This window comes from Rhinopithecus roxellana, chromosome 3, assembly GCF_007565055.1.
Source record: "Rhinopithecus roxellana isolate Shanxi Qingling chromosome 3, ASM756505v1, whole genome shotgun sequence".
In the NCBI taxonomy this organism is placed as follows: domain Eukaryota; kingdom Metazoa; phylum Chordata; class Mammalia; order Primates; family Cercopithecidae; genus Rhinopithecus; species Rhinopithecus roxellana.
Window position 1 is genome coordinate 8,170,785 of NC_044551.1, and position 21,882 is coordinate 8,192,666.

The following is a 21,882-nucleotide window of genomic DNA, read 5'->3' on the forward strand; positions in this document are numbered from 1 at the left end:
ATCATGTGGAAAATATTGGTTAAGTTAAGCAGATCTTCCAAATGTTCACATATTTCATTATACAGCATGAAAAGAATCATATTTGCTATCACCAATCTTATCAGGAAAGTCTAAGCACTGGGAAGCTGTCAAGCTCATAGTGGTGGATAGTAGCTTTCTAAAATTCTAATTTTTGTTTTGACATCTCAACTTTTAACACTGGTGAAAAAATATTTAAGTTGTTTTTTTGGTTTTTTTTTGAGATGGAGTTTCACTGTTGTCGTCCAGGCCGGAATGCAATGGTGCAATCTAGGCTCATTGCAACCTCTGCCTCCTGGGTTCAAGCGATTCTCCTGCCTCAGCCCCCGAGTAGCTGGGATTACAGGCATCTGCCACCATGCCTGGCTAATTTTTGTATTTTCAGTAGAGATGAGGTTTCACCATGTTGGCTAGGCTGCTCTCGAACTCCTGACCTCAGGTGATCCGCCCACCTCAGCCTCCCAAAGAGGCAGGATTATAGCCACCGCTCCTGGCCTTAAGTTGCTTTTCTTGAAGTGACAGTCTAATTCATCTTAAGAAAAATGTCTTCCAAATACCCAAATCTAAATAATCATAGTTTGTTGGTCACTCATTTCATGTTCCATGAAAGAACTAGTTCGGCTTGCAACTCTAACAACCGCACAAATACTTCTCCTTGAGAAACTATTGTATTTTGGTATGTAGAAGTGCTTTATGCATGCATCCCATTTCATCACACACAATATTACAAAGGCATGTATTTACTAAGAGTCAAGATTTAATAAAATTAATTTCTATTTCCTTGTCAAAGGCATTATCAAGTGTAACTGGCGTTTTTGTTTTTTTTTTTCTTTAATGGCTGATACATAGCAATAATGAATATAGTTTCTACAGCTGTAGCCTTAAATTGGGAAAAGGCACCACTGCAAATATCAATGCAGGGAAAGAGGCAAACAACATCCCAGTTTTATCACAAAATTAGTTTTGACCTAATAGACCCCAGAAAGGGTCTCAGGAACCACCTCCCCCCCTCCATCCTCAGGTGTTTAAATGCAGATTATATTTTGAATAAAATGCAGATTATATTTTGAAAACTCATGTTCTAACAGATGGCTGGACAGTCTTTTCTCTGTTATAAATGAATCTAAAAATTATAAAAACTAACATATCCGTTGTAACATTAACTTACAGGCACTGGGGAAACTCTTTTTCTCCTTACTCCTGGAGATTCTGATTTCACTGTGCGACCTGATGGGGAGGTGCCAGGAGAAGGACTGCGTCGGCCTTTGGAAGCTGGTGAAGCCGCACTCGCCTGGGCCTCTCCTGGAGACTCAGCTGCCAAGTGATTCATTTCAGATCCATCTCCTTTAACTGGGATTGGTTTTACCACCTGAATCAAAGTATTCCAATATTTTGATTACTTAAAAATATAAAAGGTAAGTAAATGTAAATATCATAGACTAGGAAATAAACTTAACGAGCTTTTGTTATGAAATACACCAGTATACCAGACAACATATCAACTTTTATCATTACTTTAAGCTATTAATGTAAAAGACTATTTTTACCTACACAAATTCCAGTCATTCAGGATTTAACACTAGTTAAAATGCAACCTCCTCCCTTACAATTTTGTAATGCATACAAAACTGCAGAAATGGTATTATTTGTTATATACCCTAACTCATTTAACACTCAAAAGTAACAAAGGTTATTAAACAAATGTGAAAAATAAGCACTCATAACTTCTATAGTCAACTCATTCAACTACTAGATCAAAGATCTAGGTACATTTTTATTTGTTTTGACAAAATGTAGGACCTTGAAACAACACTGGGCATAATTTCAAATAGTTTGATGACTATGCAATCATTTTGCCCTGCTTTTGTGTGTGTGTGGTTTTTTACGTTATATCACAATAATAGGTTAGACACATTATCTCAGAAAACCAAAAGAGGCTACAAGTGTAAAGATCAATTTCTCAGACAGAAATGCAGTTTACAAGACCTGCCCTTTTTTTTTTTTTTTTAAATTAAGGCTTTCAGACCTAATCTAGCCATGACCAAAGGCCAAACTCCACAGCCTTGTACAACTGCAGACCTTTCTGGACTTTCTCCCACTGCTCCTGTTCTACAGCCAGTTGCTGTGTTCACCAAACTTGCCTGACCCTTCCTCCTCCTGTGCTTTCCACTCACTCTCCTCCTAATTTAATACTCATCTCCAGCCTGCAGCACCCCAGGAGTACACCTTCACATGAGGAAAATTTACCCATTTTTTTAGACTCAGTTAGAATTCTTCCTTTTATGAAACTCCCCTGAAGTCTACCAGCATGACATTCTTTCTCTTTCCTAAGTCCCTATTGCTCTTCTGCCCATCCCACACATTTGGCACCTAGTCACAAGTTGCTTTGTGATATTTCATGTATTACTCTATTTATTACATATAAGTCTAATTTTCCCATTTGGAGATATTTACACTTTATGTTTCAAGAATGATCTGACACAACTTACTCAAAGTATAAAAACAGAATCAGACCTCCAAAGTAAACAGTAAACTTCTTAAGGATAATATGAAATCTGTAAACCATAAAATGTAGGGTGGCATAATTAAGCTTAAGGACTATGTGTTATGCATCTTATTCCACACATCTCTTTCCTCTTCACGCATGTCTTATATACAGACAAGGTACTTAGGTATTTGCTAGAAAGTGAACAGTATAAAAACCGAAATTCTGTCTTAGAGAACTGGATATCCTTAGTTCATATGTAATAAAGAACAAACGGCTGGCTCATTTTTAAAAAGTTGTGATTTATGCCCTACGTTATTCTCAAAAGATTTAGGCTCTGTTTGAACACCTCCATCTAAAGGAGCTCAGAAAGCAGAACATTCAAACTTCAGATGGCTGTTTGTTTAAAAGTTCTTTATATTAACTGAGTAGTAATACGCCCTTTTAACTGCCAACCTTCTACAAGATGTTTCAACAGCACTTTCTCTTCTCTAAGATAAATCCTTAATTTCTTCATATTCATCTTCTGGCACAAATAGCTAAAATGGTGAGGGGTTCCCACCACACCACCTCACATAAGTAAAAAATGGAAGAAACGTAGAAACTTAGCTGTAAAGACAAAGACTCATGGGCCCACAGTAACTTAAAGTGCTGGTATGGAAAGGAACAATTAGATTTATTCTGTAGAATTCCATGGGTTAGAATTAGAACCAGCGGGTAAAATATTCCCGACAGACTGCAGGTCAGTAATGAGGATATCGAAAGCCGCAGAGATTATGGAGTTAAGTCAGACATGAGTCAGTACTACACATCTAAGAGAGCTTTCGGAGGCAATGGAAATGTGCTAAAACTGCACTGCCGAAAGGGCAGCCATTGGCCACATGTGGTTACTGAGCATTTGAAATGTGGTTGGTGAGACTGAGGAACTACATTTTTACTTTTATTTACATCCAATTAATTTAAATCTAAACTTAAATAGGCATATGGGATGAATGCAGGGCAGACAATCATTTGGCAGGGGTGTACTTTAGACCCTTGTCAAAGTTTAGATAAATTTTAAGTTGCCGTGTCTGTCTTAAAAGAACAAAATAAACACAAACTTGCTGATGGAGATAAGTGCTAGGATACTGTAATACTTCTTCCTTTGTAAGAATGAAGACACACATTTCATGATGGTATTCTTGTAAGAATATATATTCTTACACCTATACCAAAGGACAGAGTATCCCTGCTTTTTAAAATCTAGGACTCTAGATTTTCTTTCATCAAACCCCATACATTTTTAATTTGTCTTAATCCCCATGGGTCTATTAAACTTTTTTTTTTTTCCAAGTCAAATGAGGGTAACATGCTGACATTGTAACAAAGTTGGAGAAATGCACATCTTACCCATGCATGTAAAAACCCAATCATTACACTTATGAATTACTGCAATTAAATATTTTCTTTCCTAGAAGATTTCTGAAATTAAGATTCTTGGATCCTGTCTTAGAGATAAAACATCTAAAACAAACTGGAAAAATTCTTTTTAAAATTTAGAAAGTACAGTATAAAACTCCAATGAAAGGATTTTAGATACTGACATGAGAGGGTAGTCTTCGTTTAAGCATTTACTCCTCCACCAAACACAACAGTTAAGTTCCCAGAACAGTTTAAGTTGTTTAATGAGCGTAGTTTTAATTACGGTTTCTTCCAAATGACCGCAATATCAAGTAATTAAAACTACTACATTTAAAATGAAGAAGAAAAGCTTACAAGAAGATCTATTTATGCTTACTTTTCCATTTCCTCCTATGCTGTCTTCCTTATAGCTGGTAACCCATAGCCACTTACCACAGGCCCTCGCCTATTTCTCCTTTCCAACCATTCGTGCTTCCAGGCTGGCATACAGGTTGCCTTCAGTTTCTCCCTGATCATTCGTTCCTCTGGACGATCATCCATCTTGTGCAACCCTTTGAGAGTTTCTTTATTCTCCATCTCACGACTAAAATGAATGGAGAAACAAAGAAAATGAGAAATTTACATATGAAAGATAATTTCCAAGAACAAATGGTTCTATTTTATACTTCCAATGGACATGTAATAAAAAAGCTAACTGCTAAAAACCCCAAATGACTTAAAGCTTGAAAAGATTCTGAATTATATATTACTGACATATATCATGCAGACCTTTGTTCCACTGTAGTTAACAAAATGAATCCCGAGACATTAAGCACCGTATTAACAAATACATTCACTAAGACTGCATTGTTTTCAATTCTACCACCCAAGTATATAACAAATATTTAGAAGGGTGTATTACTTTTATCCCAGGATTTCCAATACATTAAGTCAATACAGACAGAATCTGGTGGATATGCTCATTTATCTGAAATAAACTCAATAAATATTTAATAAGTGAAGTGAAACTTAACTGCATCATCTGTGATCCCAAAACATTTTTTCATAGCCTACCTGATTAAATTTTTATTTTCAGAGAACAGTGATTTCTGACAAGCACTTGGGGTACTCTATAAAGAATAAAAATTATCAGTACAAACCATTTGATCTTTACTCCATTAAATGGTGTGGATTTACCAGAATAAAACAATCTCTAAACTAAGAACGTTTGAGAATTAACTCTACAAAGCCTAATAGGCAAAGCATCAACCTCACGAAAATCACTAATTTTAAACTATACCCACATCCCCATGAGCATACACGCATACACGATATGCACAGATTTGAAAACCTGATTCATAAGCATGCAGTTAAAGCAACTGCACCTTGGGATTAGTAACAACTTTACAAATACTAAGCTAATTTCAGTAACTATTTTGAAAAGTTTATAAAGCTAGAGAACAGTTTTTCTACACTGATACGAAAAGGAAATACTCAAGGAAATACCAAAGACAAGAACCTCAAGTTTACTAAAAAGACAAATTCAAACTCCTCTAGGAATTTTCCAGCTAATCACAACTACGAAGTACAATCTTCAGAGAATCAGCCAAAGAAAAAAAAAGAAGAAACTACTTAAAAATAAATATTCACTAGAAAGGAAACAGTTAACCGGTTTCACTGAAGCATCAAGACTGTGAGGAAAGTAGAAGCCAAAATATTAAACACCTCTGTATCAGCGACTGACCTAGATATTTTTAGAAATACAAAGAATACTTAACATTTGGTTTGAAACTTGCAAATGGGCATTAAGACCACAGAGTAAAATATTTCCTTACAGACACACACACACACAAATACTGTTATATAGAAGCAATATGAGATTTTCAAAAAGTATGAAAAAAGGAGGATTATTTCATTTACCTATACGTGCTTGGCTGCTTTTTATGCTGATCATAAGATATAAATGGTAGGGGATGTGTAGAAGAATGTAAGAGAGGGAGGGAGGAGAAGGAAAGAGGAAGGAGGGATGGAAAGAAGGGAAGAAGGCAGAGAAGAAAGGAGGAGGAGGAGGAAAAGGAGGGAGAGGAAGGGAGAGAAAGTGAGGTAAGGGTGAGGAACACAGGGGATAAAATGTCCTCCAAAAAATCCATCCTGCTCAGTTGGTACTTATTCCAGGGGGCTCAGCTTTGTAGGCAACTGAATTTATGTGGTGACTGCATACCAAAAATTCACTTCCAAGTCTTTAGTATTAAAAGCACTTTCCCCCTCCAGTAACAATGTTGCAAGAGGTGGTTTGGTTCCTAGGCTAGTTCCCAAAAAATAAGTCTCATAGTGGAACTGCAGTGCATTTTTATACCAGAAACTCCTGCGCTCCTGGACCAAGGTGCTCGATCGTCTTTCCTCTGGTCCTAGCTATCTCTCTTCCCACAAATCTGTTTCAGGAGTATCTCTTCTGTTATGGATTTTCAGTTTCTGTTCCTGGCCCCCAGTCAAACACACAAAGGACGTTCCTTGTCTAAACAAATCTTCCTGGATGGCGTGGCCTCCTTAAAGTCTAATTTGTCTCCTTCCTTTCCACTTGTTTGAAAATACTATAATCTTTTAGACCAATTTATTTTATTATAAATAATAGGGATAAGCATTCTAGCAGCTGAACTTTTACAAACATCTGAGATTCTTTTTTAAATTTTGTTTTACCTTATTTATGTTCAAGGGCTATGAGATTATTATTATTTTGAGATGGAGTTTAGCTCTTGTTGCCCAGACTGGAGTGCAATGGCGCAACTGGCTCACTGCAACCTACTCCTCCCAGGTTCAAGTGATTCTCCTGCCTCAGCCTTCCAAGTAGCTGCTATTACAGGCATGTGCCACCACGCCCAGCTAATTTTGTGTTTTTAGTAGAGACAGGGTTTCACCATGTTGGTCAGGCTGGTCTCGAACTCCTGACATCAGGTGATCCACCCACCTCAGCCTCCCAAAGTGCTGGGATTACACCACGTTCGGCCTAAATTATTTCTTTAGAATAAATACCCAGAAATGGAAATGCTGGGTAAAAAATGTACACAAATGAAGACTTTTGATAATATGGGCAAATAATCTTCTAAAAAACATGTCTTCCATTCACACTTCCACCCAGGTCAAGCTGCTCTTACCTGGTCTGAATTAGCAACAGGCTCCTAAAGAGCTTCTTTAACTGAATCTTACCCAGATTTCACAGTGCAGCCAGGGTTACTTCCTCCATTAAAATCCTCTAGTGGCTTCCTCCTGGGTTTAGACTAAAATCCAAAATGTTCAGCCCAACCTAAGTAGCCCTGCACCATGTAGTCTCACCTCAATTCCTGTCACCAGACCTGCACCCCCCGCTTCTTCACTGCCTCAATAACCCCACAATCTTTCCTACTCAGGGTTTCTGGACAGGCTGCTTCCTTTTCTGCCTACTTTTTACCTAATTTCTACCCACTCTCTAGATTTTCCTCAACTCCTCAGACTTTCCCAATTTCAATTAAGAGCTCCCAGTTCCATTCTTTCACAGCACTTGTATTTTTCCTTTAACATGGTTAATGCAGTTTGCAAAATGTTCCTCTCTTATGAACTGTAAGCTCCATGAGTGAGGGGACCACGTGTTATATCCATCTATACACCTAACATCTAAGCACGTCTGGCTCATAATAGGTATGAACATACATTAAGTGAATGATCACTTATTAACTCTGGCAGTCCTACAGCCTTCCTAGTTTTAAATTTTAATGACTATTCTTATTAACTTTTTAAATAATTCTGTATTTAATTAAGACTAAATTTGCAATTTAGATGTTATTCAGAACAATTTTCACTGTTCCTAAGTTAATCTGCAAATATAAACCAAAGTGTTTTTCCTAGTCTCTTTGTAATAATTATATGTCATTAATTCTAAAATTTGTATTTTTTCACATTTTAATATCTGAAATCTGAATGCCTCTTGAAATCAAATGTTACTGTAATTTAACTGGCAGGTTTTTTTTTTTTTTCCTTCATGGTATATAGAATAATGGTACAACTTACAACCACTGGGATCTTTGAATCAATGATATATACAGTAAATCCTATTATATTTGTCAGGAATAAATCATACCTACTCTGTTTAATTTCTCTCTGAAATGGAACCAAACTCTGAAATTTTTTTTTTACATACTTGTATTGTTTTTATTATAATTCTAACATATAATCTTCCATAAACCAGGCATATATAGGGTTTTTATTTTTACCAGATGAGTGTGTATGTGTATGTATGGATGTATATAGCAGTGATTTGTCATCCAATATATCACAGCCAAAGCAGGAAAAAAAACCTTTTTTTAACCAAAGCTAATCTAAACAGATAGCTGTAAAGTCACTGGGAGATAAGAGCCATCTCCAATTCATGTTGGTTAAACATGAATGTTTCGGGGAGTTATTTTTGCCACACATTACCAAGAAACATACCTATTTTAAATAATAGCGTATATACTTCTGACCTTAAAAAAAAATAACAGATTTTTTAGTAAAACAATGTGTTTTGAGAAACTACTTTGAAGACTTAAAAATAAACAAAATTGTGGTTAGAAAAATATGAGAAACTTAAGAAATGTTACAGATCAAGCTTTATCTTCATTTCCTGTTTATTTAGGAAACATGAGGTTTCTTGGTTTTGGCTTCCAGACATTCCCAAGAATGAATTTGCGACTGACATAGAACTTCAAGAACGCTTACTCCCTGAGGTTAGGTTTCTAGTCCTAGACTCTTCCTAGACCTACAAAACTCACCTGCTAAAATCCAAGATGCTTCAACGGTCCCTTCTCAGGGAAACTGTAGTCAGTCCTCCCTTTATAATGTGGTGTCAGCCACTGTTGATTGTGCTAACTCTCTTGCAGGTCTCTCCTCTACTCTTCTATGAGGTCTTTTTCTCCTAGTTCTGTGTCTAATCATCTTCATCAGTACCATAAATTAGACCTTCTTTCTGGAGCCCCTTAAATACCAACTACGGCCCTCTTCTCATAGCACAAAAAAACTTCATAAATATACTATGATATTTTGCACCCATCTCTGCAGAAGACTTTTTTTTTTCCTGCCAGGAATATCCTTTGCCATCTCAATATGGCTTCAATGAAGAATTTCCTACCACCATTCTAAGGCTGCTCTCTCCCCGCATGGTAAATATTCACTATATCATAACTATATCATAAAATTAAGTATATGTTTAAGTATCTGCTTCCTTGTCCACATTGTGAGCTCTTCCAGGACACGCTACCTCTCATTCATTGTTCTATCACACTGCCCAGTGTCCTGGATGGGCCAAAAAAGGTACCTGACACACTGCCCCCTTCTGGGAAGCCAGAGGGTCTGCCCAGTCCTAAGGGTGGTGGCTAATGCTTAAGGTGATTTAAACATCTGAATCCATCCCACCATCTACAGCTGCCTGGTCCAGGAATGTTCCTTGGTCCAATGACCTTCTATACTGAATGGTATTGTATGCCTGAGTCAGATCTCCCTTTCTGAGAGTTTGAAAGTAAAACACACATATAGTGTCACTCCAAGAAGAGTGGCATTTAACAGGGAAACAGAGCAAGGTAGTAAGTAGAAACACTGAGACAGAAATAAGGGAGAAGAGAGAGAAATTAGAAGAAAGACAGGGATGGAGAAGTAACAAAAGCCAACCTAACACTTGTACCTGGGTCCCTTGATAAGCTGTTAGATGACGAAAGCCACTTTTGTACCACCCTGGATAATGAACGACTAGTTCTCCAGGAGCCAAGTGTACAACAGAGGAAACTTCTGTGGATTCTTTAATTTGGAATGAAATAAATTTTAACCCATCTCTGTTCCCTGCAACCTCAAAAAGTCTGACTAAAACACTAGTTCTACACAATGCCTGGCACACAGGGGACATTTAATAAACACTTAAAAATAAGAATCCTGGCCGGGCGCAGTGGCTCACGCCTGTAATCCCAGCACTTTGAGAGGCCGAGGCAGGCAGATCACCTGAGTTTGGGGGTTCAAGATCAGCCTGACCAACATGGAGAAACCCCACCTCTACTAAAAATACAAAATTAGCCGGGCGTGGTGGCACATGCCTGTAATACCAGCTATTCGGGAGGCTGAGGCAGGAGAATCGCTTGAACCCAGGAGGGGGAGGTTGCGGTGAGCCGGGATTGCGCCATTGCACTCCAGCCTGGGCAACAAGAGCAAAACTCCATCTCCAAAAAAACAAAAAGAATCCTACCAGTATAATGTAATTTTTAAGTTATTAAATGGCTCATCTTTAGGAAGGAAATACTGTTTGTCAACAACTAGTGATAACGGAGAAATAACTGCCAGAGTGTCATCACAGAAAAATTATATTACATGCCAGACAATGGATTAGGTGCTTTACATGTATGAATTTACTGCACCCTTCCAGCAACCCTGTGAAGTCTTTTCTATCAGAGGCTTGGGGAGGCTAAGTTATGCGCAGGGTAACACAGTTTATAAGTGAGGGGCAGGGCTAGATTCAAACTCCCACAGGTTTGATTGAAGAGCCTGTGCTCTTTGCTGCTATGAGTGTTCACTGTCCAATCTGAGTTTGTTTACAAGAAGTCAGCACTTGTGCTGATACCTATAGGATAATAATACAAAGAAGTTTTATAAGTTTTTACAACAGTGACTATTTGATTATAATAATTTAAAAAGCATATTAATTATCTTCATTATTAGAGCATTTCACCGCAATAGAGGCAACTAAGACTGTAATGATCTTTTGTAGCAAGCCTTTCTGGAAGTCAATGAGATTCAACCTTAGTATAAATAAAGATTTCCATATCTTGATTCTCTTCGTGTCCAAGGAACTTCAAGGAACCCTAGAAAATACATTAGATTATTTGGGACAGGCACAATTCAGAGCTAACTAAAGTCTACTCATGAAGCCTTCATAGCAGAAGAAATTCACACGCTACCAAACTCATAAGCCATATTACTGAGGAAAGAGGAGAGCAAGGGAGGACCCAGCTTCCAAAACAATCCTAGTCCACTGTGGGACCCTTAAAGTGTAAGGTTCCAGGTAAAGGGCAGGAGCAGGAATGACTTAACTGCGGGTAGGAGATCATAATGAAACAGGAAGACTGAGAGTTCCTTCCCACGGACAGGGCTAACAGCCACATGGGCTACTCAGTCAATTCTCTTGAGTAACTGAGGATAGGGAGAGCATAATGAAACAGGAAGACTCACGATTCCTTTCCACGGACAGGGCTAACAGCCACATGGGCTACTCAGTCAATTCTCTTGAGACACGGCTCTTACTACTCCATTTTACAGATGAGACAAAGGATACGGGAGGTTCAGTTACATGTTCAAGGTGATAAAGTCTGTATGTAAAAAACACTATGACTTACACTCAGATGAGTGACTTCACAGTCTGTGTCTTCTAAGAACAAAAGGAAAATGAATATGTACAAGTACTTTTAATCTGTTGACCTAGATTGCAACCAAAACCAAAACCAAAACCAAAACCAAACCATCTTTTATCTCAATACTCAGACATTTCTATTTTCCAGTAAGACTGTTTTTCCAGAGACTATACAGTCTTTGCCAACTGTTGGCCTATTCCTTCTTCTAAGCAAGGAGGATTAAATAAACCATTGGAAGGGGGAATCTTCCATCTTTATATGATGCAACATTTATAACACAGGTAGGTTTACATAAGAAGTAACAATGTATAAAAATGGCTCACATTCTGAAAATTAGTTCCCACAAGATTTCATTCCAGGTTCTATTCAGTAAAGTTTGACCCTGAGAACTAAAGACAGTACAACTTCTATTTATTTATAACAAGAAACAGGCACTACTACTTTCATCTCCCCACAGGGTAAATATCCTCTCTTTAGCACAACACATTCGTTTTTTTTTTTTTTTTTTTTTAAGACAGAGAGGGTTTGGCTCTGACGCCTAGGCCGGAGTGCAGTGGCGCAATCTTGGCTTACTGCAACCTCCACTTCCCAGCTCAAGCGATCCTCCAGCATCAGCCTCCTGAGTAGCTGGGACCACAGGTGTGAGCCACCACACCTGGCTCATTTTTTTGTACTTTTTGTACAGATGGGGTTTCTCGTTCTCCAGGCTGGTCTTGAACTCCTGAGCTCAAAGCAATCCACCCGCCTTGGCCTCCCAAAGTGCTAGAATTACAGGCATGAGCTGCCACATCCGGCTGAAATCAGTTTTATAGTATGTTGAATCTGTATCAGAAATCTTTATTGGCGGAAAAACTATTTTAAGTATTGTGTGCAAATCTTCCTATTTAGGCCTTTGAGAGATATGGGCACGGAATTCACCCTCAAAAAGCTCATGCTCTGATTAACCACATCAACAGTTAAGTAATATGGAAGTCAAGTAACAAAGACAATAACACAACTAATTATAAACAATACATATGAGCAGTTTAATACCACCTTAGTGATTCTGATTGACTCATATTTATCATATATTCCACATGGTCATGCACAATAAATCCATTTACCCTAAATCATGGATTAGTTTCCATTAAAACACCACTCCAGTTGAGTTTTAAAATTAAAAGTATTCTCCAGCACAATCATAGGATTTTGAAAACTAGAACACAGTATAGAAACATAAAATATATATATAATTAACCAAAATTAAAATAAGACAACGTATTAATAATCATACTATAAATACACAATCACTGGCTGAACTAGACAAGGAAAGGGTAACTTCTTTGAGGGCAGGGCCTTTTCCCTGTCCTGCAGCTAGGAACAAAGCACCCAGAACAACAGATGTTACGGGCTTGATAAACACTCCCTGATTCAGAGTCAGAGTCAGAGTCAGAGTAGCTGGTTATCACTTCTAATCAACAAAGATCTAAGAAGTAACACCATGCAGATGTTACACCATCATTCATAATGGACAAATATAGCCCTTAACAACTTCTACCATAAATTAGTGCCTCTAGGGACATGCAAATAACTTCAAAGAGAAAAGGTAAAGAACTTCAATGAGGAAAGGAAGAATATTCAAAAGGTTTTATTACTTCCAAATTAGTAAATTTGTAAGAGATTGGTTTAACAATCATGAGGCAACTATAATAAGAGGGAATTTACAAAAGGCAGAGAGCTACTAGTCAGTATCAAATCATTCTTAAAAATGGCAACTCTATATGAATTTTTTTTGCAGTCAATTACCTTTGACTTAGTCTATGAAATAAAGTACAAGCCCAAATCTCCCTTTAGAGAAGAAAAGTGAACCAAAAAGTGTGTATTAACTGTACAGTTCTCCTATACTAAATGTTCTTATATGTTCAAAATGTATGAATATAGTTAAAGCAACTGATCCTCTATTGAATACTGAATAAACCTGAAGGGATTTCTAAGTAAATTATTACACAGACTCAGTGTGCTATAAATTTCAGACACCACTGGAACATAGAAAATAATGTCTGCATAAAATACTGACAAATGTAGACCAGGGCATTATTATGAGCAGAGAATACATTATTAAGTGAAGGAAAAGATTCTCATTTGTCTTCTTACAGGAAATAGATTTTTAAAAACTCGATTCAAGATTATTTCATGATTAAAAGGCATATTTCTTGACCACAAAGAGTCATAAGAATATGACTTCTCAAATATGAATTTGAGAAAACTGCCTTGCAGGAAAAGTGTTTTTACTTTTTTTGATTGTTGAGACCCAGTGTCACTCTGTCACCCAGGCTGGAGTGCAGTGGCAGGATCTCAGCTCACTGCAGCCTCCACCTCCCAGGTTCAAGCGATTCTGCAGCCTCAGCCTCCCTAATAGCTGGGATTACAGACGCCCAACACCATGCCCAGCTAATTTTTGTATTTTTAGTAGAGATGGGGTTTCACCACGTTGCCCAGGTTGGTCTCAAACTCCTGACCTCAAGTGATCTGCCCACCTCAGCCTCCTGAAGTGCTGGGATTACAGGCATGAGCCACCATGCCCAGGCCAAGTCTTTTTTACTTTTAAACTAACATACAAACATTATGGATGTATTTCAACAGTTTCTGAAGTCACTGACATATTTAAGGTAAAACACTAAGGCTAAACTTTCAGGTGGCCACGTTTATATATGGGTAAATATCATCAAAACACTAAGAAAAAGATAAAATGCGAAAAGGTTTTCTAAATCATCTCTTTACACCTGCCTAGTCCCGGAAAGAAAGTAAAGCAGCAGTGCAAAAGCTTGGTTATAGTGTTTCTTTGGTACACTCATGTCTCTCAGAAACGTAGCTGCAGATTCTATTAAACACTACCACATTCAAGTTATTAATGTACCACAATAAATCAATCCAATACACATTACTTAGCACATCACTCAATAACAGAATTGAGATGTTCTGTCCAAATTTGGAAAAAGAACAGTTCTTCCTTCTAAATGTGTTAACAGATGAACAGAGAAATCAACAAATTTCTACGAGAATGAAACTAAATATGTAGACTTTGTTAAGCCATGGAAACAATCATGAGCACGACAGGTCAAGAAAATGTCAAACTGCAACAGAAGTCAAAACTTGCCAAGAGGAAATATAATCCAGACAAGTCAAATATACATCAGAATTCTGAGAGGGGGACAGTGGAGAAATAGCCATGCAGAGATAATCAAGAAAATGCAATGACTCTTAAAATTGGTAGGGTTTTAAAATAAATCTAAAAGAGATAAGACAATTCAAGTTAGTAAGCAAGTTAACTTGGTAGTGAATGAAACTTCTAGAAGACTAGCAATTTGAGTTAGTGAATGAAAATCCTAGAAGACTATCAATTTGAGTCTGGTACAATTATTTTTTAAAGAGCAGATGAGGAGAAAAAGTAGGAGGTCAAGGAAGACATGTTTTCAAGCGAACACTCTTGGTGTATAGGCATAAAAGAAAACAAATCAGACTAGAATGAAGTCAATATATTGTTAGTTCTGTTGTGACCTAAGACTCAAGTTCAATGAAATCTGATGACATAACACAAATTATGTCATGGGTAATATTTACATAGGCAAGTGAAAACTGTAAAAATGATCAGACCTGAACAGAAATATGAGTCTGGTGATTCTGCACGATTCATCATCTTAGAAAATATATAAAAACATTAGCGACAGAAAAACAACATTGTTCTGCTATTTAAGACAAACAAAACAAACGAATTGTAAAGTTACTGTCTGTCTTAGGAATATTTACTACTCAGACTAAATATTGCTTTAAAACACTTCTATCACTCATCAGAGTAATCAGCTTTGTAACAGTACTTCTAAATACGAGGACTCTCCTCATCTTCCTGGGGGGAGGAACTCAGAACATCCATCAGGCTTAATGTAAACTATTTTCTGAGCACCCAATAGAGGGAGCTTAAGATTAATACAATCCCATTTCCCACTTGTTCCTTTCCAACAAAAACCCACAAAAGCTTGTATTATTTTGATATTCTGTGCTAAAAATTCCACTGTTCATTCTTTCCTTTGTTGTGTCCGTGGTACTTGAGGAAAAACTTTTAGAAACCTTGGGGGAAAAATGAAACATTGAGAGTATCCTCTTCCCTAATTGTTGAACACAGATCAGTAAGAAAGAAGGATGTTTTTAAAAATAAAACAAAACAGTTTTTGGCTAAACGTGTATTTCCTTTTAAGAATCCCCCCTTGCTACTTGACAAATCTAGGGCTGGGAATGTCTACAAGACAACTGATGCATAAACCAAGGGAGATGTTACACTACAGAAGTAGGCTGGAACTTCCTATGCTACTACTGTGGGGGAAGGGGGTGTTCTCAGCAAGGTAGTACATCCTGCCCTAATCTGGGGGCACTGGTACAGAATGCATGACACAGTGAAATGAAAACCTCTGTTCTTTCACCATTTGAGTTTTCATCAAAAAGATCCCAAGTCAGTGTTACATGAAGGCTGCAGTGTACGTTTCTCCTATGTTTACTCGTTATCTTTGGGGAAATGTGACAGCGCAGTTTGAGTATACTTCTAAGTGGTCAACTCAACAGGGCTAGTACATACTTACGAAAGTGGTCTGTTAGTATATGTAGATTATGGCATAATACAACTTACTATAATTCTTAGCCCACTAACAAACTTTATAACTTCTGTATTTTAAGAAGTTTTAGATATGTAATATTTTGAGTGAATACTTTCTATTTTAAAAAAGCCCTTGTTTTTAATGCTCTGAGATTAATGAAGAGGGGATAACCCTGAATTAGCACACAAAGCCCTCTTACAGTCTTCACTAGGAGAAGGATTTCTTTCAAAATTCTACAGAACAGCTAGTACTATACTACTTCCTTCCAGCTGGTGGAAAGGCATGTTAACTGGGATGCTCAGAATGAGGAAGAATGACTTCCTGACAAATGCAGCTTTTCTTCTTTATGCTTTGAATGCTAGCAAATCCACTCCATTCAATGAATGCCGGCACACCTACCACAGATAAGCACTGGCCACGCAGTAGAGAAGAAAAATTAAAAAACGAAAGATAAATAAAACAGGGTCTGTGTTCCTCCAATCATTCTGTCTCACAGAAGCAAGAAAACACAACGTCATCTCTGCTGTAATTTAACATCCCATAAATAGTTGCAAAGGTGGAGTGATCTCCATTCTTAATTTTACCTAGGAGAGTCCTGAAAAGATCCACAGAGGAGGTGATGTCCGAGTAATTCTAAAGAACAGAACTGGCAGACAGAGTTGATGAAGGCCAAAAGATGTTTTAAACAGAAGACACAGCTTTGGCAAAAATAATATCCTATAATACTAAACATCTAATGATTCTGCAGATTAGGGAACACTTGATAAAAAGAAGTTAGTTGGCTTTATTTATCACAGGACAGCACAGAGCCTCCAATAAGACCTCTATGTGTCATGAATCTCCAAGGGGAAAAAGGTATGCAGCATTCCTCACATTCACTTGGCATGGAAGTCCTTTTTAACAGAGCATCTTTGATAGTGCGATGTTCCTCGGAACTTACTCTAAAAAACCTGTACGGGCTCATCTCTACAGACCCTCTGGCTCCAGTAAGTAAATATTTCTAAGAAGAAAATTGCAGAGAAAAAACTAACACCAGGAATCTTAATGTCTTAATACGTCTTAAGCTATCACAAAATTTAGCATGTCTGTAGTGCAATTAAGGCTCCAATAATTTAAAATGAGTATGGGGAGAAAATATTATTTAGACAGCCAGCGAGATGTGTAGTCTCATTGTACGAACCCACCCTAAGAGACGGGGGCATCAGACATTCAAGCCTGGCCCAATTCAACCACTAGCAGAGGCCACAGTCTGTCACAAAGATTTGCCCCTGGTCCAGTCCACTCATTTTCTGCCAAGCTCTTAGGGCTGGGGTGAAAGCAAAAAAGCCATGAGAAACAAATCAGAACAACCAAAAAACCTTGATAATTTATCTTCTCTAAAGGTCTCTGTATGGTTACAAGTAAGTCCCAGAATACAAAATAAAATAAATGGGCCTGGGGAATGGTTCTCATTTCATTGCAAAGACCCTGGAGCTCTGCACAGTGGGAACATTGTGCATCTTCAGCAATCATGGTGGTGTTACTGGCAGGATTTGTGGGTGAAGCAGGTCCAAGGGGGCGAGGCCAATGTGGCTGAAGGAGATGATGGCAATGGCCAGAAAGCAGTGATGACCAGAGACGGCTACTGGGTCACTGGCCAAATTCAGTACATGTAAGATCCACACTGGGGACACTTCAGGAAGAATTGGTGGGTGGGAGGTGAGGAGACTGTTAAAGGTACTTATGGAGCAACAGTCACCCAAATCAATCAAATCTGGGTAGCTTCTATCAAAATGACCCCATTTTAACAGGCTGGGGTCACATGAGGAAATGCGTTGCATCTACAACAAAACCAGGAAGGACTTCTTAGTCAACAGAGATCATACCACCTGAAAGATACGTTCCTAGGATTGGAAAGGTAAGGTAAGAAGCCATACCACATACACAAGAAGTATGGCACAGTGATCAGGGGCATGAGCTCTGGAGCGAGACTGCCTGGGTTGAGATATAAGCTCTGATACTAGCTGTGCCATCTTGGTAGAAGTGCTTCTTTTTGCCTCAATTTCCTCACTATAAAATAGGGATAACAGTATCTACCATATAAAGTGGCTATCAGGATTAAATAAATTAATATATATGTAAAGTACTTAGAAGAAAGTTAGTTTCTTAGAGTTCCTCCCAATAATTTATTGTCCTATAAAATGGGGATAACAATAATAGCTAATACTTATGATCCACCTACTATCTGCCATACCCTGTACTAAGTCTTTTACATATAATTAATTCTTACCTCACTTTTTAAATGAACATGGATGAAGTACTTACAATGGCACCGAGGGCACGGTAGCACACGATAAACTGAATTACTACTATTACTACTATTACTATTAAAGCTAGCCTCTGCAGTGCTTCGTCTGTTGTAAATACTATGCTAGGTGTTGTCCATACGGTGGCTTTACATCTCACCAAAGCTACAAGGTGAGACTCCTCATCTTCACTGGGCAGATAAAGAAACCTGCAGAAAGATTAAGTAGTTTGATTAACTCTCCATAATAAGTGACAATTCTGAGTTTCAAAACCAGCTCTCTATGACTTCAAAGTCCTGTCCTCCTCCTCCTCCTCCACTATGCTGTTGTTATAACTTTTTTTTTTTTTTTTGAGACAGAGTCTCGCTCTGTCGCCCAGGCTGGAGTGCAGTGGTGCGATCTCGGCTCACTGTAAGCTCCGCCTCCTGGGTTCCCGCCATTCTCCTGCCTCAGCCTCCCGAGTAGCTGGGACTACAGGCGCCTGCCACCGCGCCCGGCTAATTTTTTGTACTTTCTTTTAGTAGAGACGGGGTTTCACCGTGGTCTCGATCTCCTGACCTTGTGATCCGCCCGCCTCGGCCTCCCAAAGTGCTGGGATTACAGGCGTGAGCCACCGCGCCCGGCCTATAACTTCTTTTAACAAGTTATTTGAAAAACAGGTGACAGTAGCAAAATGAAACTATTTTTTTCTGGTTTCAGAAGGTAACAATGTTGACTAGCAACATCTAGAATATGAAGACTGCTGTACAAGGCTGCTTCTGCTAGTAGGGAGGGAGGGAAGAAGGTCTAGCCAGAAGACAAAGAAGGCTTCAACTGTTTCTTTAATATTAGTTCCTTTAAAAAATACACATTCAACCGCACTGCAGCAAGTACTATAAAATATTAACATTTATGAAATACAGGTGAAGGTTTTCTGGCTGTTTATTATACTATTATCTAATATATTCCCTCTGTATTTTTCTGTATGCTTGAAATATTTCCTTAAAAATAAACATGCACCACTGAACTACTACTCTACACTGTGGGAAGCTTCACGGAACTAAAGAAAATGACAGGATTCAGGGGTCTGGAAATTCATAATCAAGTCCTGATTGTGCCACTAGCCATGACATGCTCTTAAGAAATTCACAACCTTTTTGAAACTTAAGAACCTATGAAATCAGATCAGACTACAAGATGACAGCTTAGGGTCATTCAGTGTGAACATACAATTCATTTATCACCACTGCTACATCAATATCATTCCTGTCAGGCAGACAGACACCATCAGAAGATAGAAAGCTCAATAGGACAACAAATTCCTTTTAATTGTTAAATCTGGAGAGTACTTCCCAACATTTTTTTGAGTAAAATATTCTTTGTCATTCTATAATCCAGTGGCTCTCCATGTTTTCAAATGTGAAAATCCTTTCTTAAGGTATCATCACCACCTACGTAGTAGCTATGTGGATCTGCAGACTCTTTGTACTAACTCAGGCAGTATATCAGTATGGCGGACACACTGTTACGAACTGTTAGACTCCTCCAATATTCACTATCATACCAATTCAAACTTTATTACTAAGGGAGGCAGGTATTATGTGTAAGACTCTATCAAAGCTCTCAAAGTTCAGACTGTCAAGTAGAACATACTGTCAAGTAGAACATTCGAGAAAGTAGAGAGTACAAAGATTTTAAGATTGTTTTACATGAAAAATATTAACCCCTCTAGTTTTTTTTTAAAATGAATAAGCCACACATTTATCTTCCTTAAAAGGCTTAACAATTTTGACCTCAGATGATCCACCTGCCACGGCCTCCCAAAGGGCTGGGATTACAGGTGTGAAACACCATGCCCAGCCAACATGGCAAAACTCCGTCTCTACTAAACACACAAAAATTAGCTGGACATGGTGGTGCACGCCTGTAATCCCAGCTACTCGGGAGGCTGAGGCAGGAGAATTGCTTGAACTCGGTGGGTGGAGGTTACAGTGAGCTGAGAACACGCCATGCACTCCAGCCTGGTGACAGAGCGAGACTCCAGCTTAAACAAACAAAAAAACTTAACAATTTTGCATATTTAAGTGTTATTAGTCAAAAAGATGCAAAGCAGTAGCCTGAAATGAGACATGAAACATGGCGGCTCGCAGACCAAGTTTCAGTTCCAGTTGTTCTTACGTCCCAATGTGAATTCTATTAATAACTACTTCAGGCCAGAGCTCTCTGTAGCCACACAGCTGACTTTTCTCATAATCTGGAATAATGGTATCAGATATGCTTAATCTGGGTCAAGTTACACAAGTTAGGGTTTTCTGTTTTTAAAAAGGAGAAAAGCTGGGACACAATATTAAAAATCATACTGGTTTATTGAGTGCAAATCTGAAAACACAGTTATTGCTAAAACATTTTTGCTTTTGTATTATTAAAAGCTATAATGTTTTCAGAGAATACTTGCTATTCGGCCAATTAATACTTATTATTTGGCTAGGCGCGGTGACTCACGCCTGTAATCCCAGCACTTTAGGAGGCCAAGGCGGGCAGAATACCTCAAGTCAGGAGTTCAAGACCAGCCTGGCCAACATGCTGAAACCCTGCCTCTACTAAAAATACAAAAATTAGCCAGGTGTGGTGACATGTGCCTGTAATCCCAGCTACCTGGGAGGCTGAGGCAGGAGAATCGTTTGAACTTGGGAGGCAGAGACTGCAGTGAGCCGAGATCAGGCCACTGCACTCCAACCTGGGTGATAGAGCAAGACTCCATCTCAAAGAAACAAAAAACAAACAAAACAAAACAAAACAAACCCTTATTTAAGTAACACGAGTAGATGTCAATGGCATGTTACACAATAAGAGAAACTTTGACTTTAAAACCAACTTTACCACAGGCCAATTGATGTAAACAAGTGGGACAGTTCCTATGGTGTGTTTCTGGTCACAAAAAATATCACCAAACTTCCAGAGACCCCAAACACTTCTAACACTAAACACTGAAAAAACGTGAGCTATAACATACATTTAAGAAACATTAATAACAAGGTAATTATTTACCCACTTATTCCAGTTCAGGGTCACAGGTGGCCAGAGCCTGTCCCAACAATTCAGGGTGCCAGACTTGAACTAGCCCTGGGTAGGATGTCATCCTGTTGCAGGGTGCACTAACAAACACCCACATTCTCTCAGTCTGGGTGCTTGCAGACATGCCAATGAACATAATGAGCACATCTTTGGGGTGTCAGGGGGAAACCAGAGTACTCAGAGAAAATCCACCCAGAGATGAGGGGAATATACAAACTCCATACAGACAGTAGCCTCTGCCAGAAGAGATTTTTTTTTTCCTCATCAACTTTGTAGCAAAATTGTCCAAAATGTTGAACTAAATGACATTATTGAAGGATCTGCTGTACTTTAAACCGGAAAAATAAAAGGCAACTAAGCATTGGTTAATAACATCTAGCGTTCAGGACACAAACTTGACATACTTGGCTTAGAAAGCATAAAATACTTTATGTGGAATAAATGCTAATACCTGATACTATATATACATTTTTCACTTCAGGATATTAATATATCACCCCTCATGGATTATACAATTAATCTGTACACATAAGCAAGAATAAATCAATTTAGCATACAGTCCACCTCCTTTAAATATCACTCATTACTTGCATAACTGACAAGTGGAAAAAGCTGGAGATGGCTGATGTCTAGCAGTC

The 21,882-nt window shown here is 38.3% G+C and overlaps 1 protein-coding gene and 1 non-coding gene across 4 annotated transcripts in view; both read right to left on the minus strand.

The window, feature by feature from the left end:
- Positions 1-21,882, minus strand: part of MAP3K1 (mitogen-activated protein kinase kinase kinase 1) — a 77,051-nt gene that overhangs the window by 32,047 nt on the left and 23,122 nt on the right. For all 3 annotated transcript variants that reach the window (XM_030927138.1, XM_030927137.1, XM_030927139.1), the window contains exons 2-3: positions 4,337-4,487; positions 1,187-1,387 (exon numbers count right to left, since the gene is read on the minus strand). In XM_030927138.1, the coding sequence (XP_030782998.1) occupies positions 1,187-1,387; positions 4,337-4,480 (345 nt within the window). In that variant the 5' untranslated portion in view covers positions 4,481-4,487. The remainder of the gene's footprint in view (positions 1-1,186; positions 1,388-4,336; positions 4,488-21,882) is intronic.
- LOC115896728 lies at positions 3,835-3,943 on the minus strand. Its single transcript, XR_004056625.1, has one exon. It is a non-coding gene; the product is annotated as a small nucleolar RNA U13 (small nucleolar RNA).